This window comes from Capricornis sumatraensis, chromosome 4 (genome assembly GCF_032405125.1).
Source record: "Capricornis sumatraensis isolate serow.1 chromosome 4, serow.2, whole genome shotgun sequence".
Classification (NCBI taxonomy): Eukaryota; Metazoa; Chordata; class Mammalia; order Artiodactyla; family Bovidae; genus Capricornis; species Capricornis sumatraensis.
In genome coordinates, this window is record NC_091072.1 from 97999714 (window position 1) to 98015278 (window position 15565).

The window sequence follows — 15565 nt, forward strand, 5'->3', positions numbered from 1 at the left end:
TGTTCAGGCTACAAAATTCACTATTACAAATAGGGTGACCAATGGAGAAAAAAAAGTGAATTAGAAGTTAAAAGACCTGGTTTTATTTCCAAGTCTGCATTTACTCAGAGGACAAATACACGTTTAGGCAAAGACCTTATCTGTTCTAGTCTTATTCTGTCAAAATGCTGATATCTAACAAACCTAACTTTAATATATCAAAATCAAAATACAGCAAAAATCAAAACATAATTGCATCTAATGCTTAGAAAATAAACATTTTAGTTTACATACCCTTTCTCACCAAATCCATAAATTTCATCTTTAGTTAGAAGTAGCATGTGGCAGAAAAATAAAGTCCATTAAATAATACATCAGAAACTTATACTTAAATGAACAAATTATATAAACTGAGTCTAATTTAAAAACATTTTTTAGATCATATAAAAAAATAACTAAAAACTCAAAATAAAACTCTTAGTCATAAGAACATTTCAAAATTTCACCCTGAATTTCATATAGGATAAGAATCCCATTCTTTTGTTCATCTGAACAGAACCTTTTTCTGATATATATATATATATATATATATATATATATATATATATATATATATATATATATACACACACACATATATATGTCTTAACATAATGTTGAATACCAATGTTTTCATACAGAGCTGGCTAGCTTATTTTGCCATATTTGAATTTAAAACAATGAAACAATTTTTTTTTTTTTACCATGTGAAGAAAAGTATTTGCTGATATGGTAATGAATTTGGGACCACAGACTCACTGCCTACTGAAATACTCCTAAATTTTACTCATCTTATTAACAAGTACACATAAAGACTGAAAAATGGGAAGATCATACAAGTAGGGTAAGTATAACTAAACCCACCAAAGAAACAAAAATGCTATGTTAAAAATGCCCATAATCAGATAAAAATGCTAGAGAATTTGGCCTAGAAATTACAAAAATTGATGAAAGAATAATAATTTTTAAAAATTATTTAAAAAATAATCACAGGAAAAAAAGGGAGGAAGATACACAGAATGGGGTTGGGAGCAATATTTGGTCTAAAAATTTTTTCATATGCTCCACTAAAGAATTATTTTTGCAATACTCCTTTTCCTCCTAAGGTAGAGACCTAAAATTGTGATTCCCATGGGTATAAGAATTCTTTCATGAACTGCACATATGTGAGATAGAATGAAAGCAAAGCATAAGACTAGGACAGACAAGATCATAGGACCTCACGAAGCATTCAGACCTAAACTGTACAATTTGATAACAATGAAGAGAAAATCAGAACTATGAAGAAGGATGTGAAATCAGAAAATTATTCATTTTAAAAAATCACCAATAAAGATAGTTTATGATTTTGATTATATATGCACTATAATTACTAATTCTTTCTAATTACTAATTATTAATTGAGGTTTTCATGTTTTAAGTGCATTTCTCAAACATGAGATCATGCACTTGAGAAATATGTAGAAATCAAAACCTAAAATCAAGCAAAATGAATATATTATCATTTCAATTTTTATCTCAATGATTTTGATGCTCTTTGGCATTGTGAATTGTCATGGCGAGAATCTAGTTGTTATGAGGTACCCATGAGCCTACAGGGTGACATATATTGATGCTATGTTGTGATGGTAAGCTCTGTTTCTCAAAATTTCAGGCACTTTAAGAAAGTTGGAAGCATCAGAATAGTAAATGTCAAGGACAGGATGATCTATTTTTCTAGATTCTTAAAAGTCATGTTTAATGATCTATTTATTGTGTATAAGGAAGTTTCATAACAACAAAATATATTCCTCATCCAGGAAACCTGAAGACAACACTCACATGAGTTCCCTTATTGGTGAAAATGACTGGTTTTAGCCACAAGTGTCACTGCTGACTTCAGGAATACAGTCATTCCTGCAAACCAAGACCAGATGTAGCATGAGTGACTGTGAAAGATCTAAGACATTAGAAGCGCAATATGTGCACTAAGAGTCAAATATAAGTTAGCGACTAAATGACAACAATCTGTAACAGAGATAAAGAGAATGTTCTAAGGATGCCAAAGGTTCAGAAGAAGACAAAAGTAACGGCATTTGTTCTGTCTTTAGAAGAAAGGGACAGAAAGGAGAATAACAATACAGATGTTCAGGAAAACTTGACAAATTAGTTACGGTATAGGGGCAGTTGCATTAAGTGGTATGAATAAATATAATTCTGTGTAGATGAACTAAATCTATGTATCTCAGAAGCTTTTTACAAATTTTTGTTGGCTTAAGATAATCTTGGACTTTCCTGGTGTCTCAGATGGTAAAGAATCCACCTGCAATGCTGGAGACCTGGGTTCCTGGGTTGGGAAAATCCCCTGGAGAAGGGAATGGTTACCTACTCCAGTATTCTGGCCTGGAGAATTCCATGGACAGAGGAACCTGGTGGGCTGCAGTCTATGGGGTTGCAAAGAGTCAGACACAACGAGAGACTTTCACCACTAAGATAATCTTATAAGTGAGAATCACTTATAAGAATCACTTATAATTCTGAACATAATGTTTCATAGTAAGTACTTTTATTTTAGAGTCATAATAAGTAGCAACTAATATGGGAATTACTTATCCATAAAGAAAATAGCATTTTTCTTCTAAACCCAACCTCAGGGAAAATATAGTATACCTGAGTACTATAAATGTTTCATTAGTTTTTCCAAAAAATGTCACATTGAAGCAATTATGGCTATTATATAATCATTATCATTATTTGGGATAATTTGCATTGGCTAGAAAAGTAGGCAACTTGAAATCATATATTTAGGTTATGGCAAATGCAGTCTTTAATAAACACTAATTAAATCATAACACAAATTGCAGCAGAGTCTCTCTGTTTTACCATATAGCGTTTAATCTTTTTGTATCTATATTTATCTACTTTTTTTGTATCTATAGCTACTATGGGCAGGCAGTACGGCAGTGAACACTCTAGGGACTCTTTCTGCTTTTATGTAAACCTGAGTTTTAGTTCTGTTTATGTCACATACTACTTTTTAACTTTAGGTAATTTGTTGAGCTTCTTGGTATGTCTCTTTTTGTTTTGTTTCACTCATCTATTACATCATGACAATATCTATGGTTTGATTTGAATACTAAAAGGTTTTAATAGGAATAATGCAGGAAATATAAATATCTGTTCTCTTTCCACTTTACATTCTTTTCCCCTATTAATTTGAACCTAAATTATCATGATTATTTATAGCAAGAGCTTGCAACACTGTCCATGTAAAGTTGTTTTTAAAAGGTATTTTTGGATAGAAAATAAGTTTCAATTAACTGTTTAAGTAACTCTCTACATTTTATAACACCAATGTAAAAACTTACATTTACAACGTACATCTTATGGTCTTTTCCCCCCTATATCCTAAACTATCATGTACAGCCAGAGATGGATGAGTAAAAATACCTAAATTTTTAAAGTGCACATTCAAATATATCAAACCAAATTACTTTATGTATTTTCTAGTGTCTAGGAGAGACTCCATGAAATAAGGTGGTTACAATTTGGTATTAACACTTTCCTGGTGGCTCAGTGGTAAGGAATCTGCCTGCAATGCGGGACATCTGGGTTTAATTCCTGGGTCGGGAAGATCCCCTGGAGAAGAGAATAGCTACCCACTCCAGTATTCTTGCCTGGAGAATTCCATGGACAGAGGAGCCTAACAGGCTACAGTCCACGGGGTCGCAGAGTCTGACTTGACTGAGCAACTAACATATTAATACTAATGAAGTGAAATTTATGAGCCAAGTCAATTCACACTGAGAAAATATCATGTCTTCCAATGTGAAGCACACTAGAGCCTGACCCACTGTCTCTTAAATATGTGTTTACTGGGTCCAAAAAGAGCCGGAAAAGAGGTTTGGCATGTGTCAAGAGATGTCTATACCCTGTATTCCATTCACAAATTAATGAAGACATATTTAAGATTAAATAGTGACTAATACTGGGTGTCTTAATCTAGCCAGTGATAATGAATTATTCTGGTACCCATGTTTATGATAACCTTCTTTCTGCACAATTCCATAATAGGAAAATGGACTAAAAGGGATTTTAATGGTTTCTGACTTTGTTTTGTGATAGCTTGAACATCTAAAACCTGTCATTCCCTCGGGGAAGAAGTGTGTTCTGCACTAATCACTCATTGCTGCAGACACAGAAGCCAACTATATTTCCCACTCCATTTAGGCAGCTTTATAATAATAAATGTTCTAGGTTGGCATTCTCTTTTCTGTCTCTGAAAGGTTCTGTTCAAGCAGCAAATATTCTAACAAGTTTAACTTATTTGAGAGAGTAAACAACTTGAAACATTTATTTTATCTTGGAACAATTCTGAATCCTGAGTGTGTTTATATCACTGTTCAAGTATGTTCTAATTTTCAACATTTATGGATGAGAATTAAGCTGCATGCATACTTGTAACTTTGTACAGTATGACTGGCAGGCATGACTGTATACCTCACATTATGTGCTTTGAATGTGCAATTTCAATTTCCTTTTGTTTTTTTAACAATTTAATGTAATCAATGTTAGAAATGAAATTAAAGAAGATGATAAAAGTGCAACAGAACAAATAAAAATCGGTTTTGTCTTGACAAGAACCTCATCAGCAAGTAAATAAACCTCCTTCCATGGAGAAAACCACTGGAATGCATCCACTGGTAGGTGATAAATTAGCCCTTTAAAACCCCATGATCATTACTTGCCCCAGGGATCTATTATCTGTATTAATTTAAATATGTATCTTCAGAGAATTCAAGACATTTTTTGGAAACGTTTAAGATTGGAAAGCTACTGCACAATTTATGATGTCACATTTCTTATGACTAGTCAGAGTTGAATACAAACATACTAATAATATGAAACAGCTCATTCAAGATTCAAGATTGAATGAAGCTAAATTAAAAACAACTATATACTGTCACAATTTCCCTGATTTATTTAGCTATGGTATTGGCACATATTGTTTCGGTTAATATTTTAAAAATACAAATACTTCTTTCCATGCAGAAAAGTGCATGTGAAATGAAATATGGAATTGTATACAGCTTGATAAACACAAGCTACATGTTCAAACAGTACGTAAAGTTTACAAATCAAATCCCTAGTGTTAATTATCACAAAAGCTTGGTATCTAAGCACAATCTTAAAGGAAATAAGAATACTTATTTCCTTATTCATCTATCTCTACTGCAATGGTAAGAAGAAAGAATGCCAAAATCCTTGTGACACCTTAAGAATAACATTCAATAATCAAAGGCTAAATGTTTTTTATTAATCACGATCTTAAACTTCAGATTTATAAAGGTGAATGTTTATATCTTTATACCTAATGCATACATTATTTCTTGTTTAAAAGTACTTTATCACTCAAAATGCTATTTATTAGTTCTGAACTCACTAATCTATCATATGCCTCTATATTCAAGAGCAATTCAGTCCCAGATTTTTCACATGGTTATGAAAATGAGGAACTGCTAAATTAACCTGGATTCCCATATTGCAATCTTCTTTCTATCAAGTTATAAACTAAATCTCCACTTCAGAAGTGTATATAAAGTCATACACAACATCCAGGTCTAGAAGCCTTTTATAAGTGTCCTGGTTTAGTTACGTTTACAGGCAGCAGGAAGTCTAGTTAGTAGAGGGTGGGATTTCTATTGCTTCCTTTCCTATAATATGAGACATTTTCAGTGGCTGAGTGAAAAGCCTGTTTGGATTTCTGTGTTTTGCTTTTGCATGTTGGTGAATGGAGGGAAATGAGTGAGCTTGGAGGACTCATTGTAAGTACCTTCCACTTTTAGCTTTATTCAGATGGAATAATCATAATAGTAACCCTCTTATCACCACTATCTGTTGGGAAAAATGATATTTCTGCCTGTTTGTCAGTCTGTCAACCAAGATTTCAGCTGATTCCACTTTGGTGTCTTAGTAAGACAGCTATTCTGGACTAAGTTTGGTTAAAAGAAGTTTCTATTTATTACTTTCTGGATTTTCAAATCAAAAGATACAGCTCCTTGCTAGGAGTTATTTACATTTTTAATTTGATTTACTTATTAGTAAATCCTGATTATTTGAGGGTTCTATTCAGTAGCACCAGGTACAGATGGCCCCCCTCAAAGAAATCATGTGCATGCATGGATCAAATTGGACATGGCTCAGAAATAATTATTTAAAAAATAGAGTTTTTACTTTTTTCAAATTTATTTCATATATGCAATTGCTTTTGTTTTACAGCAGTTAATTACATTTTCAAATTAAGAGCACCCTCATTTTCACCCATGTTCTTATCTCTAACATCCACATTATAAGGTACTAAGCAGATATAATGCATTTTTTTTCTCCATGGATTTAAATATATATATATACAGTGATAATATTCTTTATAAACTTGTCTTTTTTCTCCAGATATCTTGTCTGCTCATTCTTAAGTGTATGAAAGTTGGTGTGTATGAGGATGTTTAGAAAAAAATTAATTTCCTTCAATTCCATTTCACCAATATTGAATAAAAAATGAAATGTGGAGAGGGTATTCTTATAGGATTAAACATACTCTTTCTAACTACTTAAACCAGCATTTTGAAATTCAGATCTCTGTAACCAAGACTAGAAGTCACTGGAAGACTTTAAAATCATTTAACCACCACAACCAGACTCATGTATGGACATAAACCCAGTGCATGAATTCTTTATATGCTTAATCTCAAAATTTAACTACCCAAATAAGTTTTTAAAGACAAACATTTAAAATTTGTCATTAAGGAAAATCTCATCTCCATCCTTAACTATGACTCTTCAACTAAAAATCTTCCAATATGTTGAAAAAAAATACTCCTAAGAAAGTTAGGAACACTGAAATCCGAGATATGCTTCTTGTTAAATATTCGTTTCTCTTTCTGAGGGATTAACCTCTGCTCCTTCCCACTTTTCAGTTTTGCCACTTTCGATATTAACACTGGGACTTTGAGATGTCTTCAAAGGTTCAGTTTCTTGAGATTCCTTGGTATGTATATTCTTCTTTTCCCTTGCAAGCAATCTGTAGTTGATAGCATTACCGATGAGCAGCCACACGCTGGCTAGGACCACAACAGCTCCACAGGCCAAATACATGTATTTATATTGTCCAGTTTCATCCACCAATTTACCTAAGAGACATAGAGTGTTTTATAAGACAGCATTATAAATCAGCCATAAAATGATAACAGTTTCAAATAAATTTATTCCACACTGTGTACCTATTTCTTCTTTAATACTAAATGAGAGTTAAATAAATAAAAAAATATTCTAGATTATGACTTCCACATATACATAGTAAAGGCATGTTAGAGGCACATACTACATTGTACTACCAGTATATGAAATGCATTGAAAGTTGTTGCCTTCAATAAAAGTGTGCTACCAAGACAAACTAGGTATATCTGTGAAAGTGAAAGTGAAAGTGAAGTCGCTCCAGGCTCCTCCCTCCATGGGATTCTCCAGGCAAGAGTACTGGAGTGGGTTGCCATTTCCTTCTCCAAGGCATATCTGTATTTGTCTATATGTTCATACATACATGACATACATTTTAAACTTCCATATGTAGAAACATATATACATATTTACATATGTAAACATATATATGGATATATTTATAGCATATATATTGAGATTGCTTCATCCTTTCCATATTTCCTATCTTTTCTACAAAGAGTATACATTACATTCTTTAGGGAAAGTCAAAGGCTTTGATGAGATTCCTAATGGGTCATAATATTTACTAAATGACTTCTCTATGCCTAGCACTAGGCTAAACACTTTATTTTGTAATTTTGCATTTAATCCTTAAAAAAATCACTATGACATATTCCAAACATGATTACATAGCAAATGTGGCAGAAACTAGGATCTTACCAAAGTCTGTATGCATCTCATATTCTTAACTACTCCATAAAATGGCTCCACCAAACCTCTTGGTTAAGTGTCGTGTCACTTTTTGGACTAATCATAGTTTTTCACTTTATCTAAATCCAAATTATTAAGGCCAAACTAGTCAGGGAGAAAGTTTTTGCTCCATTTGATTATTGAGAACATTGAAAAACTAGCCTGGTACCAAATAATTGGAAGGTTTATTGACTTTTAAACAAGCTACAGCTTATATTGTTTATATTTAGTTTTGCCTCATGCTTATGCAAACATTTAATTCTTAACAATAGTTATTACTGGCAAAATTTTGTAGGCACAAACCCAAATTATTTTTCATATGCATATTCAGCTGATTCTGAAACAGACCTATTTGTTTAGTCAGAGTTTCCAACATTCTGACTAGAATTTAGTTCAGTTCAGTCGCTCAGTAGTGTCCACCTCTTTGTGACTCTTTGTGACTCCACAGACCACAGCATGCGAGCCTTCCCTGCCCATCACCAACTCCCAGAGCTTGCTCAAACTCATGTACATCCAGTCAGTGAGGCCATCCAACCATCTCATCCTCTGTCATCCCCTTCTTCTCCTGCCTTTCAATCTTTCCCAGCATCACTGTCTTTTCCAATGAGTCAGTTCTTCTCATCAGGTGACCAGAGTATTGGAGCTTTAGCTTCAGCATCAGTCCTTCCAATGAATATTCAACACCAATTTCCTTTATGATGGATTGGTTGGATCTCTTTGCAGTCCAAGGGACTCTCAAGAGTTTTCTCCAACACCGAAGCTCAAAAGCATCAATTCTTCAGCGCTCAGCTTTCTTTATGGTCCAACTCTCACATCCATATATGACTACTGGAAAAACCAGAGCTTTGACCATACAGACCTTTCTTGACAAAGTAATGCCTCTGCTATTTAATATACTGTCTAGGTTGGTCATAGCTTTTCTTCCAAGGAGCAAGCATCTTTTAATTTCAAGCCTCTATTCACCATCTGCAGTGATTTTGGAGCAGCTCCCCCCACCAAAAGTCTTTCACTGTTTCCATTGTTTCACCATCTATTTGCCATGAAGTGATGGAACTGGATGCCATGATTTTCATTTTTTGAATGTTGAATTTTAAGCCTGCTTTTTCACTCTTCTCTTTCATCAAGAGGGTATTCAGTTCCTCTTCACTTTGTGCCATAAGGGTGGTGTCATCTGCATATCTAAGGTTATTGATATTTCTCCCAGCAATCTTGATTCCAGCTTTTGCTTCTTCCAGCCTAGTGTTTCTCATGATGTACACTGCATATAAGTTAAATGAGCAGGGTGACAATATACAGCCTTGATGTACTCCTTTTCCTATGTGGAACCAGTCTGTTGTTCCATGTTCAGTTTGAACTATTGCTTCCTGACCTGCATATAGGTTTCTCAAGAGGCAAGTCAGGTGGTCTGGTATTCCCATCTCTTTCAGACTTTTCCACAGTTTGTTGTGATCCACACAGTCAACGGCTTTGGGATAGTCAATCAACCAGACATAGATGTTTTTCTGGAACTCTCTTGCTTTTTCGATGATCCAACAGATACTGGCAATTTGATCTCTGGTTCCTCTGCCTTTTCTAAAGCCAGCTTGAACATCTGAAAGTTCACAGTTCACGTATTGCTGAAGCCTGGCTTGGGGAATTTTGAGCATTACTTTCCTAGCTTTTGAGATGAGTACAATTGTGCGATAGTCAGAGCATTCTTTGGTATTGCCTTTCTTTGGGATTGGAGTGAAAACTGACCTTTTCCAGCCCTGTGGCCACTGCTGAGTTTTCCAAATTTGCTGGCATATTGAGTGCAGCACTTTCACAGCATCATCTTTTAGGATTTGAAATAGGTCAACTGGGATTCCATCACCTCTATTAGCTTTGTTTGTAGTGTAGCTTCCTAAAGCCCACTTAACTTCACATTCTAGGATGTCTGGCTGTAGGTGAGTTATCGTACCATCGTGATTATCTGGGTCATGAAGACCTTTTTTTGTATAGTCCTTCTGTATATGCTTGCCACCTCTTCTTAATATCTTCTGCTTCTGTTAGGCTCATACCATTTCTGTCCTTTAGTGAGCCCATCTTTGCATGAAATGTTCCCTTGGTATCTCTAATTTTCTTAAAGAGATCTAGTCTTTCCCATTCTGTTGTTTTCCTCTATTTCTTTGCATTGATTGCTGAAGAAAGCTTTCTTATCTCTCCTTGCTATTCTTTGAAACTCTGCATTCAGATGCTTATATCTTGCCTTTTCTCCTTTGCTTTTCGCTTCTCTTCTTTTCACAGCTATTTGTAAGTCCTCCTCAGACAGCCATTTTGCTTTTTTGCATTTCTTTTCCATGGAGATGGTCTTGATCCCTGTCTCCTGTACAATGTCGGGAACCTCCGTCCATAGTTCATCAGGCACTCTATCTATCAGATCTAGTCCCTTAAATCTATTTCTCGCTTCCACTGTAATCATAAGGGATTTGATTTAGGTCATGCCTGAATGGTCTAGTGGTTTTCCCCACTTTCTTCAATTTAAGTCTGAATTTGGCAATAAGGAGTTCATGATCTGAGCCACAGTTAACTTCTGGTCTTGTTTTTGCTGACTGCATAGAGCTTCTCCATCTTTGGCTGCAAATAATATAATCAATCTGATTTTGGTGTTGACCATCTGGTGATGTCCAATTGTAGAGTCTTCTCTCATGTTGTTTAAAGAGGGTGTCTGTTATGACCAATGCTTTCTCTTGGCAAAACTCTATTAGCCTTTGCCCTGCTTCATTCCATACTACATGTAGGAAGAGTTTAAACACTGACCTTATATACATGAAAGAAATTCATGAATGGCTGGCAGTTATTGTGACAATTAGGGGCAGGCCAAGAGGTCTAAGTAAGTACCTACATTTAGCATTATTTAAAGCAATGCTGAGCTAAAAAGCCTCTTGATTAAAGTGAAAGAGGAGAGGGAAAAAGTTGGCTTAAAGTTCAACATTCAGAAAATGAAAATCATGGCATCTGGTCCCATCACTTCATGGGAAATAGATGGGGAAACAGTGGAAACAGTGTCAGACTTTCTTTTTTTGGGCCCCAGAATCACTGCAGATGGTGATTGCAGCCATGAAATTAAAAGATGCTTACTCCTTGGAAGAAAAGTTATGACCAACCTAGATAGTATATTCAAAAGCAGAGACATTACTCTGCCGACTAAGGGCGGCCTAGTCAAGGCTAATGGTTTTTCCTGTGGTCATGTATGGGTGTGAGGGTTGGACTGTGAAGAAGGCTGAGCGCCGAAGAATTGATGCTTTTGAACTGTGGTGTTGGAGAAGACTCTTGGGAGTTCCTTGGACTGCAAGGAGATCCAACCAGTCCATTCTGAAGGAGATCAACCCTGGGATTTCTTTGGAAGGAATGATGCTAAAGCTGAAACTCCAGTACTTTGGCCACCTCATGGGAAGAGTTGACTCATTGGAAAAGACTCTGATGTTGCGAGGGATTGGGGGCAGGAGGAGAAGGGGACGACCGAGGATGAGATGGCTGGATGGCATCACTGACTCAATGGACGTGAGTCTGAGTGAACTCCGGGAGATGGTGATGGACAGGGAGGCCTGGCGTGCTGAGATTCATGGGGTCGCAAAGAGTCGGACACGACTGAGCGACTGAACTGAACTGAAATGAACTGAACTTAGACAGTGATTACTAGAAAAGACAGGCCAACAAAAAGTATTTAATATTTATTACATGTAAGTCTAAGACTAAACGAAGTCTTCACTTCAAAAAGTAATGTACCCGTGTCTTTACTCAGTCTCTTTACTTGATAATTTAGCGCAGATACATTTATAGTCATCTCTGACAGTATTTTAGATCTTTAAATCTAAAGATAAAGGTTACAAATATGGGATATAAGTATTTGATCAAGAAAATGACTTTGACTGAACTTTTCTTCATTCTTGCATTCCTATTGATATATTCCGATCAGTGATATTATAAACATATTCCTTCCTTAAGCATGTAACAAGTTCTATATTAATATAACCATTATACTCCAATAAGAAAAGAGATCTTAACCTTTTGAGAGCACTACTTTAAATTTTTGACTTGTTTTTAAAAAAACAAGAGAAATCTGTTTACCAAGATAAATGATATTTTATTTATATGATTTATTTTTAACAATACAAGTTGATATAGGTAAAAATCTGCAAGTCATGCTAATTATCAGTCTAATTTAAATTCTCAAGTTCATAATACCAGGCTATAAATGAAATTTTTGTCTAAAATAGACTAATTAGGAAATTGAAAAGATATAATAAGGCTAAAACTAACACATCTACAGTCTTTTAGGGTATCAGTATCTATTATTATAAACCACATTTACACTACAAAGAAAGTCTCAGCTAATGGATATTAATTTTATGCTATTTGCTTTCTTTGATGATAAATATTCTTACCAGCAAGAGGAGGACCAAGGAGGACAGGACAACACTCCACAACTGTGACGAGTCCCACAGCACTGGAAAATCTTTGAGCACCAACAAGGTCCATGAGAGTTTCAAAGAGGACACTGCTAACACTCCCAAATCCAAGGCCAAAAAATACAGCATACACCACCAGGCTTGTGTAGTCCTCAGCCAATGCGCATAAGAGATGACAGATTCCAGTGAACATCACTGCGAAACTGAAGAAGTACTGGATTCGGGGTCGGATTAACTTGGAGTTGGCAATAAGTCCTACAGTAGGTCTGGCAAACATATCAACAAAAGCCATAACAGAGAGCAAGAAAGCTGCAGAATACTCATCAATTCCTTTGTCTTTAGCATATGGAGCCAAGAATATAACGGGGGCGAAGAACCCCAGAAACATAATGACATTTCCAGATAAGTATATCAGAAATCCCCTATGCTTAAAAAGGGAGAAATCTAAATATTTATTAGTTTCTTCCCATACTGATAACTTTTTTTGTCTTTTCTTCACACTGGAATCAGGTTCACTTACACTAACCTTATTTTTAGACTCAGTACTTGCTTTGGGTTCAACAGGTCTCATAAGGGACCCAGCCACACAGCAGTTCAATAGTAAACCTCCCAAAATCATGAAACTTCCCTTCCAGCCGTAAGTATTAAGGAGGTACTGATTGAAAGGAGCCAATGTACTTAAGAAAACAGGACTTCCTGCCATTGCAAGGCCATTCGCTACAGGTCGTTTCTTATAGAAGTATTTGCCAATGATCGTTAAGGCAGGTTGCAGGTTGAAGGCTAGACCTAAACCTAAAAAGAACAAAACAAAAGGAAGAAAAAAACACATTATGCCACTCACAAAGGAAATCACTTGTCAAAATGTACATTCAAGTGGAGATGGTAGAATGAAAAGGCAACAGCACACAGTAAATAAAAAATTTAAAAATTAAAAAAATTACATATTATCAATAAGATAGCACATAAACAAAAAGGTTCTCATAACTAGACATCTGAGATGCAAGACTGTTTCATAGCCCTTTCCTTTTAAAACACAAAAATAAAGCCAAGAACTTCTCCTAATGTTGCAACAATCAGAGAATAGGTTGAAATTGGAACACAGTTCATTAGTTCTTAGTCATAATCACTTAATTCCATAAATAAATTAATCTCTCTAATCTCTCTCTTTATATACACATGCAGAGAATAGATATCTTCCTTGAGGGCAAGAGTGTGTTTAAAATATGAATACTTTCTTTTCAGTACAGAATAGACGAAACAGATTAAAAAGGTTGTTGTTTATAAATAATCTTAGATCTCCTGTAGGTATTTCTTTCAAAGCTATGCAAATACTAAAAAAGAGTAATCAGTTCATGCCATTAATTTCATGTTCTTCATCCCTCACATTCCACATTTCATGACTATAGAGGTAAATGTGCATTAACTAAAAAATAATTTTAAGCTGATTGTTTATATGGGTCAAAAGTTCCCGCTGTCTAGGGACACCTTGACAGTGTTGAGTTAGCTCATCAAGATACTATTCGGCAACAAAAATGAATGTTTGTTTAAAAAGTAAATACAAGTGATTTATACAAACTACCTCTCTTTACCCTTTAGCCTAGACATGATTTTGTATTATTTAGGATCTATAGAAGTAGGAATTCTTTGGCATTTACCAATTTATGCAAATTTGAGACAGTATTGCAAATTGGTTAAGTATTTAGACTCCAGGACACTGGGTTCTGAACAAATACTTAATGCAAATCTCTAATACAAATATTTGTATTTAATATTTGTAATAGTATTCAGATTGATTATATTATTTGCAGCCAAAGATGGAGAAGCTCTATACAGTCAGCAAAAACAAGACCAACCAGCAGCTGACTGTGGCTCAGATCATGAACTCCCTCCCTATTGCCAAATTCAGATTTAAATTGAAGAACCTGGGGAAAACCACTAGACCATTCAGGTATGACCTAAATCAAATCCCTTATGATTATATAGTGGAAGTGAGAAATAAATTTAAGAGACTAGATCTGATAGAGAGGCTGATGAACTATGGATGAAAGGTCATGACACTGTACAGGAGACAGGGATCAAGACCATCCCAATGGAAAAGAAATGCAAAAGAGCAAAATGGCTGTCTGAGGAGGACTTACAAATAGCTGTGAAAAGAAGTGAAGTGAAAAGCAAAGGAGAAAAGGAAAGATATACCTATTTGAATGCAGAGTTTCAAAGAATAGCAAGGAGAGATAAGAAAGCCTTCTTCAGCAATCAATGCAAAGAAATAGAGAAAAAGAACAGAATGGGAAAGACTAGAGATTTCTTCAAGAAAGTTAAAATACCAAGGGCACATTTCATGCAAAGATGGGCTCATTAAAGGACAGAAATGGTATGGAACTAACAGGAGCAGAAGATATTAAGAAGAGGTGGCAAGAATACACAGAAGAACTGTACAAAAAAAGATCTTCATGACCCACATAGTCACAATGGTATGAACACTCACCTAGAGCCAGACATCCTGGAATGTGAATTCAAGTGGGCCTTAGGAAGCATCACTACGAACAAAGCTAATGGAGGTGATGGAATTCCAATTGAGCTATTTCAAATCCTGAAAGATGATGTTGTGAAAGTGCTACACTCAATATGCCAGCAAATTTGGAAAACTCAGCAGTGGCCACAGGGTTGGAAAATGTCAGTTTTCACTCCAATCCCAAAGAAAGGCAATGACAAGAATGCTCAAACTATTGCACAATTGCACTCATCTCACACGCTAGGAAAGTAATGCTCAAAATTCTCCAAGCCAGGCTTCAGCAATATGTGAACCATGAACTTCCAGACGTTCAAGCTGGTTTTAGAAAAGGCAGAGGAACCAGGGATCAAACTGCCAACATCCATTGGATCATACAAAAAGCAAGAGAGTTCTAGAAAAAGATCTACTTCTGCTTTATTGACTATGCCAAACCCTTTGGCTGTGTGGACCACAACAAACTGTGGAAAATTTTGAAAGAGATGGGAATACCAGACCATCTGACTTGCCTCTTGAGAAACCTATATGCAGGTCAGGAAGCAACAGTTAGAACTGGACATGGAACAACAGACTGGTTCCACATAGGAAAAGGAGTATATCAAGGTTGTATATTTAACTTACATGCAGAGTACATGATGAGAAATGCTGGGCTAGAAGAAGCACAAGC

General features: G+C 35.3%; 1 protein-coding gene across 2 annotated transcripts in view; it reads right to left on the reverse strand.

Annotated features, from left to right (window-relative positions):
- Positions 1-6292: 6292 nt before the first annotated feature.
- The window catches only part of SLC16A7 (solute carrier family 16 member 7), a 198419-nt gene continuing 189146 nt past the window's right edge, over positions 6293-15565 (reverse strand). For both annotated transcript variants that reach the window (XM_068970669.1, XM_068970670.1), the window contains exons 5-6: positions 12366-13181; positions 6293-7184 (exon numbers count right to left, since the gene is read on the reverse strand). In XM_068970669.1, coding sequence (XP_068826770.1) covers positions 6916-7184; positions 12366-13181 — 1085 coding nt within the window. In that variant the 3' untranslated portion in view covers positions 6293-6915. The remainder of the gene's footprint in view (positions 7185-12365; positions 13182-15565) is intronic.